Source organism: Phodopus roborovskii, unplaced genomic scaffold (genome assembly GCF_943737965.1).
Source record: "Phodopus roborovskii unplaced genomic scaffold, PHOROB, whole genome shotgun sequence".
Classification (NCBI taxonomy): domain Eukaryota; kingdom Metazoa; phylum Chordata; class Mammalia; order Rodentia; family Cricetidae; genus Phodopus; species Phodopus roborovskii.
This window is the reverse complement of record NW_026126541.1, coordinates 19,573,709-19,594,069: the sequence shown is the minus strand read 5'-3', so window position 1 is coordinate 19,594,069 and position 20,361 is coordinate 19,573,709. Positions and strand designations below refer to the sequence as shown.

Genomic DNA, 20,361 nt, shown 5'->3' with positions numbered 1-20,361 from the left:
AGTGGCATCCAAAGTTGGGAAAGAAGACAGGAGATTCCTGTGTGTGCACATTTCACCTACACTTGGGCCTCCTGGCTTGCAGATGAGCCTTGAGTTTACACCAGAGAGTAAACAAGAGAGCTATTTGGACATCACACACCACTTTGCCGGTTTCCGTTCTCCTCAATTATTTACCATCTAATTGTCTACAGTGAAATAGAATCTGCAAACAGAATCCAAGATGTGGCCTCATGAGTGAGCTGGAGAGGAAAAGCTGAAGTTGAGTGAAGCAGTTTGTGCTGGGTAGTTTTATGTCAACTTGACACAAGCTGGAGTCATCTGAAAGGAGGAAACCTCATTGAGAAATGTTTCCTTAAGATCTGGCCGTAGGCAGTCCTGTCATGCATTTTCTTAATTAGTGATTGAAGTGGGAGGCCCAGCCCATTGTGGACGGCATCACCCCTGGGCTAGTGGTCCTGTGTTCTGTAAGAAAGCAGGCTGAGCAAGCCATGAGGTTCAAGCCAGTAAGCAGCACCTCTCCAAGTCCACTGCATCATCTCCTGACTCCAGGTTCCCGCCCTACTTGAGTTCCTGCCCTGACTTGATTCAGGGATGGACGACGATGTAGAGGTGTAAACCAAATAAACCCTTTCCTCCCTAAGTGGCTTTTGGTAGTGGTGTTTCATCTCAGCAATAACAGCCCTAATACACAGTTGGAGCAGAAGCAGGACACCTGCTCCTGCATCCAATGGCCTTTGGAGGCTTAGAGTGCTGGGTAGAACCAGCATGGTGCTGTGACTCAGTCTGGGCTGGAAGGAACCTCAGAACTCTGCTCTAGTCTCTGAGGCCCAGTGTTTCTTCACACTGTTTTGGGCCACAGGTTGGACTTGGCCCTCAACTGGCTATGTCTCTAGCTGCCCTGAAGCCCTGATTTCTTCATCTTCAAAAGACAGAATGCAAAAGGAATAGGAGGGGAAAATAAGTCTCTTTAGGTTGAAAAAAGACTGCTATGACTCTTTTTTTTTTTTTTTTTTTTTTTTTTTTTGTCAAGCATAGGAAAAATATTAGTAGGTGTGAAAACAAGAAAAATGCCTTAAAGTAGGAAAAAGCAAAATAACACTTCAAATAAAATTCACTGTACTCTCTCTTCTTGTGTTTGGCTGGAACTTGCAGCTTTCTCCTACGAAAGCTCCACTCCTGTCTCTCCAAATCCTGGCTTCACAGAGAATCTCCAACAAAGGGAAGGCGCCAAAAAGCCCAGCTCTACATTCTTGGCAGCCACAGTAGCTCCTCCCCAAGACCCGGCCTAAAGTATACCATACCTGGGCACAAACCCAGCTTGTGGCAGACTCCTCATCACCCCTCACCTACAGGGGACATAAGCACCCGGCTTTAGTTAGGCCTTGTGATTTCTCCTGTCCCCTCTCCTGCCTGGAGGACTCACCCAGGAGTTGCTTTGCTCAAAATCAACTTGTTCTTTTACTTCTTCAGTTTGGCTTGATCTGGCCTACTGCATCGGCAGAGAAACCTATTATTGGGGTACAGAAAACCTATCAGCTTACATTAGTCACTTTTGTCGTTGCTATGACAAAATGACAAAGCAACTTACGGAAGGAAGGGAGGGTTTGTTCTGGCTCACAATTGGACAGCACAGTCCATCACAGTGGGCAAGCAGTGGTGGCAGGAGCTTGAAGCAGCTGGTCACATGTCATCCACAGTCAGGAAGCCGAGAGAAACAAAAGCTGGGGACAGTTTGCTTTTTCCTCTTTACTCAGTTCACAACACTTATCCATGGACAGTTCCATCCAAGACTCAGAATCCAGGAACTCCCTCTCAGACATACCCAGAGCTCTGTCTCCTGGGTGATTCTAGTTCCTGTCAACAATTGATATTATCCATCACATTGCTTAAAAGGATTATCTCAGGAACATCTTGTTATATTTTCCTTCAGATTTTCTAGGCAACTGTGTGTAACACAATTGAGGAATACTATAATTTTTTAAAAACTTTTATTTGTGTGGGAGGTGAGGCTCCTGCCTCATGGATGACGATCACAGAGAGTAATGTGTGTGAGTCACTTCTCTCCCCCCATCTTGTGGGCTCTGAGGATCAAACTCAGATTGTCAGACTTGGCTGACTGGCGAGTGCCTGTACCTGTTGAGCCATCTTGCTGACCTGAAAAGTATTATTTATAGCCTAGTTTTCCTATTGACATTTTATAACAAGCTTCTTCCCAATGCCAATAAATACTTATTGTAGTTTGCTTTCAGTTGCAGTAATAAAACACCAAGATCAAAGCCAATTTGGGAAGGAAAGGATTTATTTCATCTTATTCCTCCCAGATCACAATCCAACACTAAGGAAAGCCAGGGCAGGAACTCAAGGCAGGAACTGAGCCAGAGACCACGGAGGAATGCTGCTTACTGACTTGCTCAGCTACCTTTCTTATACAGCCCAGGCCCATTTTCCTAGGGATGGTATTGCTTGCAATTGCTCCCATATCAACCAGAAATCAAGAAAATGTCCCCACAAATTCATCTGATGGAGGCAATTCTCCAACTGTTATTCCCTTTTCCCAAGTGACTCTAGTTTGTGAGAAATTGACAAAAACTAAGCAACATGATAGTCTCCCAAAACAAGATTTTTTAATGATTAACCGCTGCATGCATTATAAGGAGATCTGTGATTAGAACTCAGTGGAATTATTTGGTTTCACTTTGAAGCGCAGTTGGGATTGAGGAAAGATAGTGGTAGCAATTCAGTCGCAGGCCGATTGCAGGGATGGAGAACAAACCTGAAAACGGCTCTTCCTGCCAGGTCAACCTCAAGCAGCATGATGACCCCCCCCAAACACACACAATAATAGCCCCTGAAAAGGAAGTGAGGAAAAAGGAGCTGAGCAGTTAAGGTCTGGGGCGTATGTGAGTGCCCAGATGAGGTCATGCATGACCCTAGTCATTTCATCCAATCCACCATGTGTATGGGACCAAGAACTGTGGGCCATTTGCCACCTTTCAATTCATATTTCCCTCCAATCCCTTTTCTAGGCATAGGACACACTCCCAACATTCACATAGCTGAAATCTACATTATGAATATCTATTTTTTTTTCATTCATGTAAATTGAATCTTTGGGCTTGACATAAAGTTTAGGTTAAGGGAAAAGAAAACTGTGTTAACAGAAGAAAAAAAAAAAGAGTCATCCATTTGCTACTTAGGGTCCTATCTACACCAGCGGGTGCAAATTGGAGTTTGCAAGGAAATTGGTCTATGTCTTCCATAATGGATTTAGGGGTCGAGAATGAAGGGAGAGGCAGACACACCACAGGTTGGAGAAGAATGTCACTCCCTTTATCCTCAGGCATCTAGGGGGAGGGGACAGGGTAAGTAAAGGCATGTTGCAGAAAGTCAATGACGTATCCACACCTGCTCACTCTATCAAGTGTCTAGAGACTCCCTAAATAATTAAGATGCAGTTGGCTCCCTCCCAGGGCAGGTGTGGAAGAGTTTCCAGACCAGCATCTCCTCTTGCAAAGCTGGAGCAGAAATGAAGATCTAGTTACTTGAAAGGGGGTCCAGTTAGTAGCTATGGCGACCTCCTTCAGCCTTAGGAGTTGCCTTGAAGCTAAGGCACAAGAAACTTCTAGGGAAACCCTTTATCTGCAGCCCAGTGGAGGTTGAGACTTCTGAAATTCACTGTCCCTTGTTTAAACCTTGGTTCCACTACCATTTCTCATGTGACCTTGAGATGCCTACCCAACTTTTCCAACCCTCAGTTTCTACATTTATAAAAACAAAGATAGACATTCTCTCAGATTGTTGCTGTATCATATATAAGGGCCCTACTGGAACATAGTAGCCATGTCCAACCAAAACATAGTAGCCATATCCAAAGAATGGCATTACCTCCTTTCTTAGGAAAGGATGCTTGGAGGTTAAGAGCAATGTCCAGGGCTAAGGAAAGTCTAGTCTTTAGAAGTAAATATTGTAACATTAAACCAGTGTACTATAAGCTGAACATGAGGAAGTTCAGTGCCTCATGTAGGATCTTTAAAAACTCACTTATAGATAAATATTACAAGAGGTCAGAGGTGTTACATACTTTCCCTATGTGAAACAGCAAGTAAGGTAGGTGTGTGTGTGTGTGTGTGTGTGTGTGTGTGTGTGTGTGTGTTGGGGGGTGGGGGGAAGGGGTAGGGGATGGAGGGGTGCATGTCCTTACTCTGTAAGTGAGCCGGCTTCTGGATGCAATTTAGTGGTTCCTAGGTGAGCAGAATGGGAATCTGTGCGAGCTGGTTAAGACTGAAGAGCGACTTGCCCAGGTCCATGGGGCTAGACTGCCCTCTAGTGTTAGGGAAGTCCAGGAACCAGGTGGCTCAGAGGACTCAGAGAACTCTGGATCAGGTGCAACCTCTTCTCCACAGCAAGCCCCAGTGAGTCTCCTATTTCTGTCCTAATAGCTCCAGGAATACAGGCACACGTGGCTATACTCAGGTTTTAAAGGTGATTCTGGTGGTCCGAACTCAGGCCTTCATGCTTGCACAGCGAATGTTGTTACCCAAAGACCCGGTAGAAATCCTTTCTAAAACCTAAGGCCTCCAAGACAATCACCCTTCCCACACACTGTTGAGACTGCCATAATAGAATACTGGAGATCAGGTGACTGGACAAGCAGAAATTTATTGCTAATAGGCTGGAGCTTGGGAAGTATACGGTCCAGGGTTCAGCTCTTGGTGAGGGATTGCGTCCTGGCTCACCAGAGACAGTCTTGTTTTTTTGTTTTTGTTTTTGTTATTTTGTTTTTCCTTCCCTGGTTTAGCTGGTCCTTCTGTGTTTTAATGGTCTTTGGGGAAAATCTGAAGGCATCCGAGACCCATAAATTCAGTGATGACTAAAAGTGTGTGTGTAATGTCAAAGTGATTGTACTTAGTTTTCAAATGTTCCCCAACTCCCCACAATACTTGGCCAGCAGTGGATATCTCATAGGAAGAATGGCAAATAGCCCCATACCTAAATGGGAAAATTCTCTGCTTGTGTTGACAGATCTGTTGAGTGGGTTATCTGTTTTAATAAGCTCTGCAGACTATTTTTTTAAGATCCCAAAGTCTGAGAAGCCCCAATTTCTAGAGGAATGGGACCAAAGTCTCAACCAAACCATGTCTGAATTATACTTCTGGGTTTCTTTAGTTATGTAAACTAGCACAACTGTTTTTCTTGAGAGCTTGTTTGGAGGTTCTAGCAGGGGAGCACAGCTACTCGTATACCCTTGACCAAGATCAGTCCTTCTCTATTCTGGGAAGGTTTTCCTGTTGGACCAAGCGTGCAGCTTTGGGAGGGACCCATATGGAACAGTGAGGGAGGAAGGGGACAACCACCTAGCCAGCCAGATCAGCCAAATCAACCCTGGAGATCAATGGGTGACAGACATTGCAGCCAGATTGCCCTCACATCCAAAATGTGTAGCCCAGGCTGGCCTTGAACTCGTGATCCTCCTGCCTCTGCCCCCTTCAGCACACCACAACCGGCAAGTGAACTTTTTCTTTATACTAGTTTGAATTGTACTTCCTGTTACTTGTACATGGAAACACTCCCAGGTTCAAGAGGATTTTTTCACAACAGAGTACAAAATCTTACCCCCAAATCAAACAATATCTGTCCTAGATAGGGTTGCTATTGCGTGATAAAACACCATGGCCAAAAGCAAGCTGGAAAGGAAAGGGTTTATTTAGCTTACACTTTCACATCTCAGTCCATCACTGAAGGAGCTCAAATAGGGACAGAACCTGGAGACAGGAGCTGAGGTCACAAAGGAGTGCTGCTTACTGGCTTGATCCTCATGGTTTGCCTAGCCTGCTTTATTATATAACTCAGGACCACCAGCCCAGAGATGGTACCACCTGTGATGGGCCGGGTCCTTAATCACCAATTAAGAAAATGCGCTACAGGCTTTCCTACAGCTCTGTCTTACAGAGTCACCTTCTCAACTGAGGCTCCCTCCTCTCTGATGACTCTATTTTCTTGCAAGTTGACATAAAACTATCCTGCACACAAACTTAGGGCCACGAGAGCAGTAATGATACAAACAGTATCTCATAGGTTTGAAAAAGGGATTTGATTAACAGAAAATCTGAGCCAGTTAAGATTCCCAGATGGCCAAAAATATACAGAAACTTCATATTTGCTCAGTGATGCAAGTTCTGCATTTATTTTATTTTTATTGGTTTTTTTTTGGGGGGGAAGGACATTTGCATGCACATGTGTGAAAGTTAGAGGATAGCTGATGGAATCAGTTCTTTCCTTCCTCTGTGGGTTATGGAGACTAAGCTCAGTCATCAGGCTTGTGTGACAAGCACTCGTAAGCTGTCACCTCTCTCTGCATGTATTCTACAATGCTCTATAGGGCTCACACGACTCTAGAAACAAGTCTGGCCTTCTGGGGAGCAGATGCAGTAAGGATAGGAAAATCTGGCTCTTGAATATAGTCTCATTAATAGCAAGAATCTTCTGGAATTTGTGAATAGCACTGAACGCACAAGGAGTCACAGCAAATGGCCATCTGTCCCTCCTCACAGTGCTGTGCCAACTATCTACCTTATCACCCATGTAGCAGGCATAGCAATAGTCCCAAGAAGAAGTTAAATATCTTGCCCAGGATACTCAGTTTCTAAGTGGCAGAGCAGAGACTTGAATCCAGTACATCATCCAGTCTTCCCCTGTGAAGGAAATAACAAGCCAGCTCAAGCTAGGTTTTTAAAACTAGATATAATTCATTATATATTTGGAATTACACATCATGCACAATTCCACTCATTTCCCCAATACCCTTGCCTCACCCTTGCATTGCCCCCACAAAAGAAAATTTTAAAAGGAGAAAAACCTCTTCCTTCCCAGCTCTCCACCACCTCTTCATTTGTCCTGCTGGCATTGGGAGCAGTGTATCATACAGTATGTACCCTTTTGTACAATTAGCTTGACTAGCAAATGATTATTGCAGTGAGTTCGTGGTCCAGTTCAAGGTCTTTGGCCTCTGGTAGGTACACCATTATCATTTGATCCTCACCAGAACTTCTCTGCGATATCCCAAGCCCACCCTGAGTCATGGAGGTCTTGTAGTAATTGTTCCACAGGACCAGTCCCTTTACGAAACCCAAGCTAGTTTAAGCAGGAAACTGAATTACTGAGTTGAGTCTGGGAGTGCATTTCAGACACAGATGGACACAGCCTCTGGCTCCTCGTTTCTTGTTGGATGTCTTTCACACATCCTCTCCCTACACAGTAGGCAGACTGGGCATAGTCAGCTTTAATCTCCTTGAAATAGACTTTCTGGCCCCAGGAGACTAGAGCTTGCTTTTCCTAATAACTGCATAAGCATTCCACCGACATGCTATTTGGTCAAATTTAAAGCACATGCCCAGCAGAGTGCTTGGATTAATGAGGCCTGAGTCATGTGGACACCAACTGTAGAACAAGGGGAGCAGTGTCCTGCTTTGAACCACGCCAGCTGACAGGTTCATAAAGTAAGGGATGAAGGGCTGACACACCTCTCTCCACACAGTCCTTGTTGCCTATCTAATAACCAATCATCTCTTTACATTGGCCCGGCCCAGCCTGTTGCCATGCGATGTAAAAGCATGATCTTACATGTGCCAGGGAGAGTTTTTTCTTTTGCTCTTAGTGGGAGCTGGAAGACTCAGGGTTGGTTGGTTTGGTGGCATGTGTGGTTAGGAGTTGGTGGTGGGGGCAGGACCTCAGGAGTGGCCTCAGAATAGGAGGTCCCCTCCCAGGGGACCTCCCAGGGAACACTGAGCCACCCAAGTGGGCCACTTTCAAGACTGGCTGCCTCCTAGTCCCCTTTAGGTTTCTTCACTTTGGATCGAGAAGAGGGTACTGATGGCCCAGTCTCTGTGGAAACTGACATGTTTAGGATAAATGACCTTGCTAACTGCCTTTTCTAGGCCATACCCCATCCCTGTCCCATGCTGTAAAAATGGAGTCTGCAGGAGAGATATCAATGTCACGGCTAGGACATGCTTTCTAAAAATCTATAACCTGCCTTAAATCAGCAGTCATGGCTCTCCAGACGGGCTGGTTTCATCCTCACCCCAGACCAAGATGGCACCAACCTGCTGCCTGCAAGCCCCGCCACTGGTCACTCCCAGAACCCATCTTCCCAGAGCCCACATCACAGCCCGTTACCAATGAGCCCCCCCAAGGGCTCAGCTCTTTTAGGCTGCTATTTCAGACTCCAGGGCATTTGTTTTCTGATGGGAGCTGGTTGTCTTTTCAGATGGTCAGAACTTATTGCCTTTTCAGGCAAGCTATGTCAGAGCTCCCCCTTCATGGGGCAGGGCAGGCTGGGTGACTTGCCAGACCATGTAAGGGTCTGGACGAGAGGTAGAGCCTGGAGCCAGCCTGGGAACATGATCCACACGACACTGTGATTCTTATGGCCATAAAACTACTCCGAGGGTCAGAAGCAGCATGCCAGTGAATACTTGCTTCTCTTGGAGGCTCTCAAGAAAAAGGCAGTCTTTGAAACGCAGACTGTAGAGTACTGGAGACTAAGAGCGAGCCTAAAGGGAAGGGAGTGAGGGGATGAGAACTGTTTATAGAGACTTCACAGGTCAGGAGCATGAACGTAAGTTAGAGCCACAGTGAACCAGGGCCGTGGGCTATACACGGTGGAGACATGACAGAGGCAAACATGTTCATGTGGTACACGGCCCCAGACATCACATCATCCTATAAGTAGCCCCCAAGCTCTTCATGCCCACTGTCCTGTTTTCTTTTCCTCTTGAGGCTGGAGTCCCTCTCTGGAGGGTTCCCTGGCACCACTTTCATTGAAAGTCATTCCCCTCCCCCACACCAGCCAACTTCCAGAGAACAGCATGCTGGGAGCCGGCAGGGGAGGAGGGGTCACCAGGGAGGGAGAGAGAAGATGAGGGTGAGGACAAATAAGGAAGAAAATTTTAACTGTGCACATGGCTTTTATAAGAATTTTATTTCTCAAAAAAAAAAAAAATCCAAAGTATTAAAATAATCCTCTAATCTTTGTTCTGGAGGTCAAGAGTAGGATGACAAAATAATTCATATAAAAAGGTCAGGCATAATTGTAGCTCTTCCTCCCACTTGTAGGAACATCTTGAAACTCATACCTCCAGTGTGATGCTCAGATTCCAACTACATCAAAGGTACTGTGTGTGTCCCCTGGCCAAGGACAGACTGCAGCTGTCTGGGATGCACATCCCTACCTTCATGAAGGCCAACCTTCCCAGGGATGTTCATTAGTCCATTTTAGGCACCATTTCTGGTGAAAATGTTAAAGGTTTTAAGGAGTTACCCCTCCTTAAAAATTCCCAATCTCCTCTGCTGAAGATAAGCATGTACAAAAGAAATAAAATTACACAGTTGGAGTCTGAGGATGGCGAGACTGGTCCTGGCTGAATGCCTAGAGACTTTACCTCACTGAGGTGATACAAGCAGCCAGAACTTTCCGTTGTCATTGATGTGAGATGGTAACGACAGCCCCTTAGTTTCTGAGGGAGATGGGACTATGAAAAGCCACGCCTCTGCCCGCAACTGTGATTCCCTTCCTAAAAGACTGGACTGCTGGACTAGGGACACAGAATGGCGGTAGAACCTTTGCCTAGCATATTCGGGGCCCCAGGTTCAACCTTGGTAAGAGACAGACAGGCACAGGAAGCTGGAATGGAATATGAACATTAGCTAAGACTGGAAATGCTGAGTTGAGCCAGAAGCACATGTGAACTGTCCAGCAGGCAGATCCACCTAAGACAGGGGGGACAAGATCAGCTCTCTGGAGATCCTTGAGTTGCCCAACTGTGCCAGACTGCACAGATCAGTCCTGAGCATCTGGCTCCTCTCAGCTGAAATTTCTCTGGGGAACAGGGAGGTTCTCATGAAGATACTTTAAACTGCCATGCTCTGAGAAGTCTGAGACCACATGGTCTTGCCCTCGAAGCAGCCACTTAGTAGTTAGCAATCCTTCCAGTCCTACTGGTCCCCGGGCGTGGATTCGTGAAGTACTGATTCCTACTTCAGCTCCTATTCAAAAACAAAACAAAACAATAATGGAGAAAGGTGTAGCTTTCCCAGCCATTGGTGCCTGGTCACCTATGAGCCTACAATGGGTATCTTCTCTTCTCTTTTTGCTAACTTCTGACCCATCCTCCTTGGCTGGTTGGTACTCCTCATACATGTGGGTGTGCTCCCTGTCTATAGATCGTAACGCCCCTTCTCCCACTGTCCTTCATCCAAGCATATTTTGACAGTTTTAGAAGATCTATCTGAATCAGTTTAAGCATCTCAATTGTGTACCCCATTTTAATATCTAGACATGTTTTGAAGTGTACAATAAAGTCTAGTATAGAATCCACATCCCTAAATAGTCCTTTTCTTTTCTTTTCTTTTTTCTTTTTTTGGTTTTTCGAGACAGGGTTTCTCTGTATTGTTTTGAAGCCTGTCCTGGAACTCGCTCTGTAGACCAGGCTTGTCCTCGAACTCACAGAGATTCGCCTGCCTCTGCCTCTCAAGTGCTGGGTATGTGCACCACCAATGCCCGGCGGCCTTGACTTTTTTAACTTCCTGTCTTAGCCTCCTGAGTGGTGGGACTTCAGCTATGAGCCTTTATGCCAAAATAGTATTTATTTATTTTAAAAGATTCACTTATTTTTATTTTATATGTGTAATCTTGCATGCATATATGTGTACCACAAGCATGCCAGTGCCCATGGAGGCCAGAAGAGAATGTCAGATCTCCCAGAATTGGAGTTACAGTTGTAAGTCACTTGATGTGGGTGCTAGGAAAAGAACCCCAGTCCTCTTCAAAAGCAGCACACGCTCTTAGCCTCAGCCCCCCCCTCCCCCAAATAGTCTTTATACTCTAGAAGGCATAGTATTTAGTATGCTCCAGGGATTTAGCACAAAGGCACCTGCCAACTACTGCAAGCTATTGCTCATTTCTCTATTTCTCTTGGGTTTTCCTGGGTTGGGCTCAGCGTTCCACTGTATTCAGTAGGGGCTGGGATTCCCCATGCATCATAACTTCACTGTGTGTGCAGTGCACCAGGCCTAGGGATGAGGTAATGAGGGACAAGGGCCTGATACTGTGAAATAGACGTTCACTGGGCAAGGGAGCCAAAGGACGGGCCAGGTATCACTTCTCTACAGTGTTGGAGTTTGAGGGCTGTGGAAGTTAAATCAGAATCCCAATGGGTCGGAAACGGCAACTCAAAGTCAATGACTAAGAAAACAGAAATTCCCTTACGGCCTTCTATGATCAGAGAGGGTGATTTCTCCAGGCAGAACATGTATTCCAAACGGCTTGGGGGAAAGAAGGCAAGGGTGTAGCTCAGTTACAGAGCAGTTGCTTGGCATGTTGGAGGCCCTGGGTTTGATTTCTAGCACCAAATAGAAAAAACCCCAACACTACCAACAAAACAACAAGAACAAAAAGCATAAGGGAATTAAAGTTCTCAAAATGGGCTGGGCACAAGCCTTTAGCCCCCACATTTGGGAAGCAGAAGTATGTAGATCTTTGAGTTTGAGGCCAGGCTGATCTACATAGCAAGTTCTAGAAGAGACAGTGCTATGTAGAAAGACACTGTCTCAAAAACCAACAAACAAACAAAAACAAAAAACAAACACCAATACCCACTCACACACACCTACACCTCAAATATTCACAAAACTTGCCACAAGTGTCTTATTGGGTGCTTGTGTCATGGTTCCCTGGAAAAGCAGACTGCTCAAACAACTTCATGGGGAGCTGAAAGTTTTAAGTAATGAAAGGACCAGGTGTCCATTTCTAATCACATTTGTCTGTGCTGGTGCCAGGAGTGAACCCAGAGCCCTGGGCATCCTAATTACACGCTTTAGACAGAATTCCCAGCCCCTTCCACTTTCTTGCTGGTTCCTGATCTCAGTGCTCAGGCTCTGTGTAGGTACCAATACCAGTATCTTCGTTCTTATGTGAGGTTCTATCTCGGAGGCAACCTGGCTGTGTCACTCGAAGCTGCAATGGCATGCTCTCTGGGGACCACGGCAGCTTGTGAACCAAGCTAAGCTGTGCCTGCCTGTACTGCAGTGGGGGCACCCGGGCTCATGCATATTAGGTCTGACACTGGCTGTGTGACTCTGGGCTTTTGACCTGTCTCTTGGTTTCCCCATTTATGGAATCGGACTTAGGAGCAGCCACCTTCTTCACAGACAGAAGGTCTGCCAACAGAGGTGGGTAAATGGGATTATTCTTGATGACCCTTGGGGGGGGGGGTATCTCTACTTCACCAGTCTTTAGAGCCTGTGGCGATAGAGCCACAGGGGACTCCTTTTCCCTGTCTTTCTTACCCAGTCCAAAGCGGTAGCCATCAGAGAAGCGAGTACTAGCATTCCAGAACACACAGGCGCTGTCCACGTGCTGGAGAAAGAATTCTGCCGTTTTCTCTGGGGGGGGGGGGGGGGGGGGGGAAGAAAAACCAAATGAGGATGGACCATGGAGCACACGCCCACTTTTGGCCACTCCCTGGTGACAGATGTGACTGCACATATTCTCCTCATATGTTAAACATGCAGGCTAAGGAGGGCTCTGAAGGGGAAGATGCAAACCAGATCCCATGGTCAAGGCTGGTAAGGGACCATTGGAATCGGACCCGTAGTCACTTATGCCTCCATGCTGGAACAGGCTGCATAGGTCTGACCTCTGAGTTCATACACATTAGCTGTGTGGCCTTGAGCCAGGTGTATGAACAACTCTGTGCATGCATGAGAAGGGAAGGACATTACCTGGTTTTCAGGGTGTGGAGGATGAAGCCAGTTGGTCCCTGGGAATCCTCATCCCAGTGCCTCATGGTTAAGTTGGCAATTAATAATTGCTGCTGCTCGGTGTTATCTATGGTTACAGTCCCAGTAAACTGGCTGAGTTCCTCAGGGGCCACATGGCTTCCTCTACCACCAGACCCCCTGATAGGCTCTCTGGGTGTTAAATAAATGAATGTACAGTTTTCCCAGCTCTTAGCCTTCAGGTGCTAGTTCCCTCAGCTGTGCATTTTTTAGTTTTCTTTTCTGGAGTCAAGGTCTTGCTATGTAGTCCAGGCAGGCCTCTAACTTGTGGCAATCCTCCTGCCTTAGATCCCTGAGCTCTGAGATTGTAGGTGCTGAGTCACAATGTCTGACTTTGAACTGTCTGGGAAGGCAGCTGCATGGGCAAAGACAATGCCTTTGTAGCATGGTAAGCCATCTTTAAAGTGGTGCCAACCACCTCTGCCTGGCCACGGGGCCACTGGGATGAAGCAACAAGTAGATGGGAGAGTACTCTGCAAATTAGCAGCTGTCTCCAACGCTAGGACTGCCAGCTGGAGTGTGCATCCTGCAGGACCAGAGAGGTCAAAAGCAACACCACTTACTGCAGGTCAGAGCAAAGAAACCTGGCACCACGCGCGCGACGTCCTGGACACTGACCGTTCTCCGTGACGATGACATCCGTGTGGGAGCTGCCGTATTTATGGATGTGATCAATGGCTTCCTGGACACTGTCCACCACTTCTATGCACACTTCCAGGTCACCATACTCTATTCGGAGTGACTTCACTTCTGAGGGGCTGAAGGTCAGGTAGGAGGCAAACTTGGGGCCCGCGTGAATTTTTACCTGTCAGAGAGAATAAAAAACAAACAAGAGAATGCAGCAGCAGTAGGAGCCAACAGCTGGCGAGGCCCTGGCGAGTGGCAGCGAAGCCGCTCGTGGGCCTGGAGGGTGACTTAGCCCTCCTCGCACCAGGATGCTCTGCCCTGTGCTAGGCCAGGGCTTGCTGGCCACTCTTCCAGCAACAGGCTCACGAGTAAGCAGGGGTAGAGACTCAAAGGAAAAGCCTTTGAATGCTGAAGTTATGAGACCACAAGCCCTTGACTTGTGGCTTTTTACTAAAGGAACCTCTGACCATAAACTCCCATTATTTACACAGTAGAACCTGCGCTGGATTCACATGTATCTTTATTCCCTACATGCCAGGAAGCCCTGGCTCGGTACCCAACGCTGTCTGAGCTTTGCCTGTCATACCCACCTGCAGACTCTCAATCTGATCCTGTTCCTGTTATAGGGACGTAAGGATCCCGGGCTGACCTGTGTGACTTCATCAGTGTGACTGCACACAGACAGGCCTTGTTCTCCGAGACTGCGCAGGACTAATTCATGCCTCGACCCCTTCAGGTCCTGGACGCAGCTGTGACAAGCTGTATCTGTTTCTTCTGGTGGGTTGAGGCCCTGCTGTGACTTTATTGGGCACTGTACTTTCTCCAGGACTGGGGAACCCCATGTGTGACTGATCCGTTCACCCCCAAGGACTTAGTTCCTGCATGCTGCATGCAGGGCAAACACTGCCTCGTCTTGGTTTGAAGCTGCTGAAGGCAACCCTCATCTTGACACCTAAGATGGGGGAGAGGGGGAGGAGCGAGGGGGATTCACCCACATCGGGATGAGGGGGTTCAGTTTCGGCCAAGGACAACTTTCCTCCAGTGCAGTGCAGGAGACTGACATTCAGCATCAGTCAAATGGGCCACTAGTTGACACACTTGAACACGAGCAGTCACATGTTCCGATTCCCTTTTACGCTGTGGGGCGCACTTTCAAGGGCTGATAGTTCTGGCTGTTAACCTGATTGGGGATTAGTGAAGCACACCTCTGCCTGTGTCTGTGATGAGGTTTCTAGAGACACTTAGACCTTAAGTCCTCCATGAATCTGCTGTAGGGTGGCATCCCCGGGAGGGGGTGGAAGGCAGAAGACAAGCCTTCTTGAGGATGGAGACATGACCCTGAAGGCTGTATTCCTCCTTTCTCTGCTCCCTGGAGCAGGAGAAACTGCTACCAGGAGGTGAACTGCTCTCCCACCATGATGGAATGAACCCTCCGCGAGCCAAGTTAAGGAATTACAGATGGCGCCAGGCTACGGGGTATTAAAGGAAGCGGCTGCTTTGTTAGTTCTCGGGTTTTCTAGTTGCAGCCATGGAAAATGCTGGGTTCCACTAGGGAGTCACACTTCCCAAGACTTCCACTGACAGTCTCTCTTCTGCATTTTAGGCTAGACTGATATACAGTGCTATGCTCTGACACAGAGATTCTAGGCATCTGCTTTTCTCTTGTAGATTTGTGGAAATTTTTATAGTGTGCGTATGTATGTGTCTGCAACATGAGCATGGCTCTTTCTTGGTTTATTTGTTTGTTTTTTCCTGACAGGGCTTCTCTGTGGAGCCCTGGCTGTCCTCAAACTCAGAGATCCGCCTGCCTCTGCCTTCCGAGTGCTGGGATCAAAGGCGTGTGCCACCACACCTGGCTCTTTTGTGGACTGTGTGGTCCTCCATGTAGTCATGTTTGTTTCACAAGTCTTCCTTTAGGTTGCTTTTCTTGGGTGTTCTGTTTGGCTGTAGTGACGCGGAAGCCTAACACAGTTCTTCGCTAGAGCCACACCATATTGACCAGCATCCTTCCCTTCTAGCAAAAGGAACCACAGCGGCAGCACAGCAACAAAGGCCAGCAGGCTGCTTCCCTGCACTGCACTGCCTTACTTAAGTGAGGGTGCCCTCACACCTGCTTCCAAAGCTGGGGATGCAGCCGTGCGGGGCCTTTGACAGACTGTCCATCTGGCCACTGGGCCTTCGACTAACTTGAAATTGTGAATTTGGGGCAGCATAAATCTGTCTGTACTTCAAATTTTCTGAATTTATTTGTATAATAAGTTTAGTTATCTTGGCAATTGAGGACATTATTTTTGGACAAATTTGACTCTTGAAAACACTTTTGGGGCTGGAGAGATGGCTCAGCAGTTAAGAGCACTGGCTGCTCTTCCAGAGGACCTGAGTTCAATTCCCAGCACCTACATGGCAACTCATAATTGTCTGTTAACTCCAGTTCCAGAGGATCTGATGCCCTCTTCTGGCCTTTTGAGGCACCAGGCACATGTGACATACAGGTACACATGCATAACATTCATACACATAAAAACAGCCCCCCAACCGTCCTCACAACCAAAACCACTTCTGTGCAATTAAAAAAAAATGTTACATAAAAGGGAATGCCTGATTGGAAATATAACTTTGCCACCCAAATAAAACACTGCTGTAATGATCCCAGTCTGTATAGTGCTACACGGTCTGTTCCCTTTGTGCCCTTGCAGCGGGAAACAAGCTACACCCATGAAACATGCAGCCACCTGTGCGCGAGTTCCATCTGCCCGGTAGACTACAGAGGGCAGAGTTACTCACCTCTGTATGTGCACAGCGGTGCGTGCACAGTGCAAGTGTAACATACTGTCCCCTGAGTGCCCAGAAGCTGCCCCTGGTCTAACCTTTCCTGCGGGTCTGCGTACCTGTTCCACACGCAGCATATCGATGATCTGGTCAAATAGGGGTGTTCTCAGCAGATCCCGGTGGATGAGCAAGGTCTCCAAAGCATTACAGGCAGCCGGATACTCACACTTGGAGTCCCTGACTGAAGACAAGGGAGAGTGAACAGTGAGTGCTGGGCACTCGATCCACAGGCACAGAGCAATCACCAAGAATGTCCGTCCACTTGCTCCCCAGGAGCCCCGGGACAGCTCACCGAGTCTGGTGACTTTGTCCACGCTGGCCTCGGAATCTACATACATGTGGCAGATCCCTTCACTGTGGCCCATCACTGGGATGCCCTTGGCAGCTTTCTGGATGTCTCTGACCAGCTGGGAGGAGCCGCGAGGAATGATCAGATCTATTATTTTGTCGAGGCGGCAGAGATCCTCAACTTCTTCTCTGGTATTCACCTGAAGAGGAAGAACCAGAGAGAAAGGTGGCATTTTCTGGCCACACAGAATATAGAAACAACAGCTTCTTCTTTACACACCAAAGTCTGCACTCCCCCATCATTTACTATGGCACCCGGAATACATATTCTGAAAACAAGGGCCTGACTGGAGAAACTACAACGCTTGCTGTCCAGCAAACACTGGCCAAACTGGGCAGCCACAGGACTGGAGGCCTCTCTGGAAACCACGCTCTGCATTTCAGAGAGCTCCATCACGGAAGGGAGGATGGTGTGACAGCTAGCCACAGCACAGGGCAGAGGAGTGCTGTGGGCAGATGGCCAGGGGGCACAGATGATGCCAGGCTACAGGATCACCAAAAGAAGTGGCCGCTTGAGGGCATGCTGGGTCTCGTTAGGGGGTCACATTTCCCCAAGATGTTCACTGACAACCTCTACCCCGGGATGCAAACTATGCTGTCACGAGGGCCCGTGTTGGGACACAGGGATGCCAGGCATCTCCTTTTCTTTTCTGAATTTGTCACTATCTTCCATCTAGTCATGTTACAATAGAAATATAAATGTACGTGTACCAGAATATTCAGAGCTACTTGACTTCATGAAACCAATACCTGGACCAGACCAAATGCCTACTGACAAAGAAGATGAAGTGTGTGGACTACTACATGGCTGGGGAATGAAAGAGGAGAACTGCTGGATGCAAAAACGAAGAATCCCACAACATAATAACAAACAAAACTCATGGGACAGAAAAGCTCCCCGTGCATCACTCCATCCAAGTTCAGGGATATACAAAAGTAACCGGATGTGGTGAAAGTCAAAGACAGCGGTTACCCTAAGGTGTGGTGGGGCACAGGATATGGGAAGGGCAGAGGGGCCCCCGAGGTGTGCTGGGGACATGTCGTTAGTGGCCATACATACCCTCACAGATACAGTTTAGAGATGTCTATGTATGGTCTGCATGTTGAGTATGGTACACACTGTCAGGGAGGGAGGGAGGGCAGGGGAAGGGGGGGAGACTCAGCCTGGGATCCTCCCTGAGCAAGCAATGAGGCCACTCTTCCCGGAGCCTTCCACGGGAAGAGAAAGATCTAGAAATGGCTTAAAGCAAATCTAAACCCTACCATAGACTACTGATCTTCTGTACCTTAGTCTGCTTTTACCCAACTCAGAATATGGGCCTACGAATGAACACCATTTCCTCACTGGGTTATAAAGAAGGATTAAAAGAGTTAATGAAAGTACCTCACACACATGTCTTTCAGCTGTTCCCAGTGAACTCAGCTGGTAGCTCAGATCAGGCTAGTGACCACAGTAACAGTAGCAGCGACACAGTCTCATTCTTCCATACCACATGAGGGCTGATGACAAACTTTCTTAAAGTGACTTAAGTCAAATTTAAACTCTACCAAAGGCTGGCAAATTCTTTACCCCTGATTCAATTACCCTAAACTCCTAGCCCTACAGTGGGTCTGTAACCTAATGAATGAGGGTCTGGGGGCCAGTGATATGTATGACTCAGCCACACAAGCCTGGAGACCTCAGTCCAACTCCTGGAACCCATGGAGAGGTAGAGGGGGAGAAGTTATTCACTGACACACATGCACAAACTCCCATGTGTATACACACACACACACACACACCAACCATTAAGCTTTAAAAAATTAATAAAAGACAATTTAAAAAATTAATAAAGACAATTAAGCTTTTAAAAAGATTGAAGATCTGGTTGGTCTTGAGTTCCGAGCCCTGCCAGGACATAACTGTATGGTGGCAGCTCTCTCAAGCCAATGAAAACCCATCTGGCTCTGCAGAATGGCCGTGCTCACAGGTTCACAGAACCTGCGGCCTCCTAATCAAGCTTGCCTGCAGAAGCATCTTGGTTTTACACAACCGAATACTTGCTACAAACTTCCACAGACCTCAGTTAGCCCTATGACCTACCAGCTGTATGGCGTCCTTGACCCCGTGGATGGACAGGGCCTCCTGGGTCAGGTGGTGAAGAATGCGGTTGCTGTGCGCGGCCTCCTTTCCTCCTTTGAGCAACAGGCCGTTGCCACTTGCAATAGCCAAGGCTGCCACCTGCAGATCAAAGGGAAGACAGGCAGAGTGACGGGAATGCCCACATTGCTGGGTGCTTTATTTACAGTATCTGTCTCATCTTTACCAGCATTCCAGTAAATTACAGACTCATTTTATACTGAAGCCCAAGAAGGGTGTCCCCCGCCCCCACACCTCAGGTCACACAGCTTACAAATGCAGGACTGGCAAAACCAAAACCAAACCAAACAAACTCCGAGGTGTCTGACTCTGGGGAACTTAACTATACGGCTTGCTCAGAAGTACCAGCAGTGCAACCTGAGTTCAGTGGCCAGGGTCACACAGCACTCCCTCCCTGCTCTGGTCACAGTGGGTAATGGGATGCTCCACAGTAAAGGACCTGATCCACTGAGTCAGCAGAGGCTTTGAGGCACCTGTGGCTGCAGCCTACTGTGGTCCTGTGATTGACCTGGGTGCTCTAACTTCCCAATGCAAAGAACCTGGAGAACGTGAACTCAAGCCAGCTCTGGATGGCAACAGCAGCCTGCTAGGGAGAACACACACATCTCAGGGCAGGTGAAGGATGAGTCATCCCATTAAAGCAGTCAGAGATGCTGACTCAGTCATCCTAAGCCTGAAGCTTGATTTTTGGAATCCTTTGCCGATAAATGAAAATCACCCAGATTTGGCAAGGGATGGGAAAAGGCGACCAAAACTTATTGCCAGACCATGTAAATCTGCAGATTAGGGCTTCTTAATCCTTTCTATTTGCTTGAGTTGCTCTTGAGCCCCTTAAGGTTATGCAAACTTTCTCCAGTTAAATGCAGACGTTCCACAGATGATGTTGCTGTCCAGGGCTTACACTCAAGGTGAGGAGCCTCAGTCACTCCTGTGAGGATTTGGGTAGTGGGAGGTGGCACTTCATGGAGAGAGCCACATGGAATCAGGACCCACTGCTGCTAGCACAAATGAGTTTTGCAGACACCACCGATGGGCTTGTGGCCAAAGGGGTACTGAGTCTGGTTGAGGACAGACAACCACGGGAAGGGGTCCTATGATGAACAAGCTGAAGTGAGGTCCAGTCAGGGAGTACCCTCCACAGGACACTGTAGGCGCCACAGTCCCCTATGCTTTACACACAGAGGGGCTAGCTTTACATTTTAAAACAGAATTTCCCTTTGAGACCTTGGAGCCAATACAAAGAAAGAGCTGATCTTATGCCCCCTCACAGCTCAGTGGGGAAATGATTATCAATTTCTCAGAATATAGGGCAACGAAGTGAGGCCAACTTCTGCTATAGCTCACGTTTCCCAGAACGGGTGCTTGGCCCTGTGCTAACCACATTCCTTATAGAGGGCTGCGTGCTATCTTCCATTAATTCCCGAAAGCGCTTCTTCTAACAGATGTGCCCGCAGGAAGCACTCCCTGACACCAGTGATGGAGGCAGACAGGTGTTAGGGGAGGGATGGAGGTGGGCTAGCAGGGACGTGCTGTCTCAGAGCAAAGTGCACCAAGAGCCAGGAGAGCTGAGAATGGGTGTC

The 20,361-nt window shown here is 47.6% G+C and overlaps 1 protein-coding gene across 2 annotated transcripts in view; it reads right to left on the bottom strand.

The window, feature by feature from the left end:
• Nucleotides 1-8,962: 8,962 nt before the first annotated feature.
• Aldh18a1 (aldehyde dehydrogenase 18 family member A1) overlaps nt 8,963-20,361 on the bottom strand; it is a 31,797-nt gene continuing 20,398 nt past the window's right edge. For both annotated transcript variants that reach the window (XM_051199638.1, XM_051199639.1), the window contains exons 13-18: nt 18,725-18,862; nt 16,586-16,781; nt 16,353-16,474; nt 13,456-13,642; nt 12,346-12,441; nt 8,963-10,044 (exon numbers count right to left, since the gene is read on the bottom strand). In XM_051199638.1, the coding sequence (XP_051055595.1) occupies nt 9,863-10,044; nt 12,346-12,441; nt 13,456-13,642; nt 16,353-16,474; nt 16,586-16,781; nt 18,725-18,862 (921 nt within the window). In that variant the 3' untranslated portion in view covers nt 8,963-9,862. The remainder of the gene's footprint in view (nt 10,045-12,345; nt 12,442-13,455; nt 13,643-16,352; nt 16,475-16,585; nt 16,782-18,724; nt 18,863-20,361) is intronic.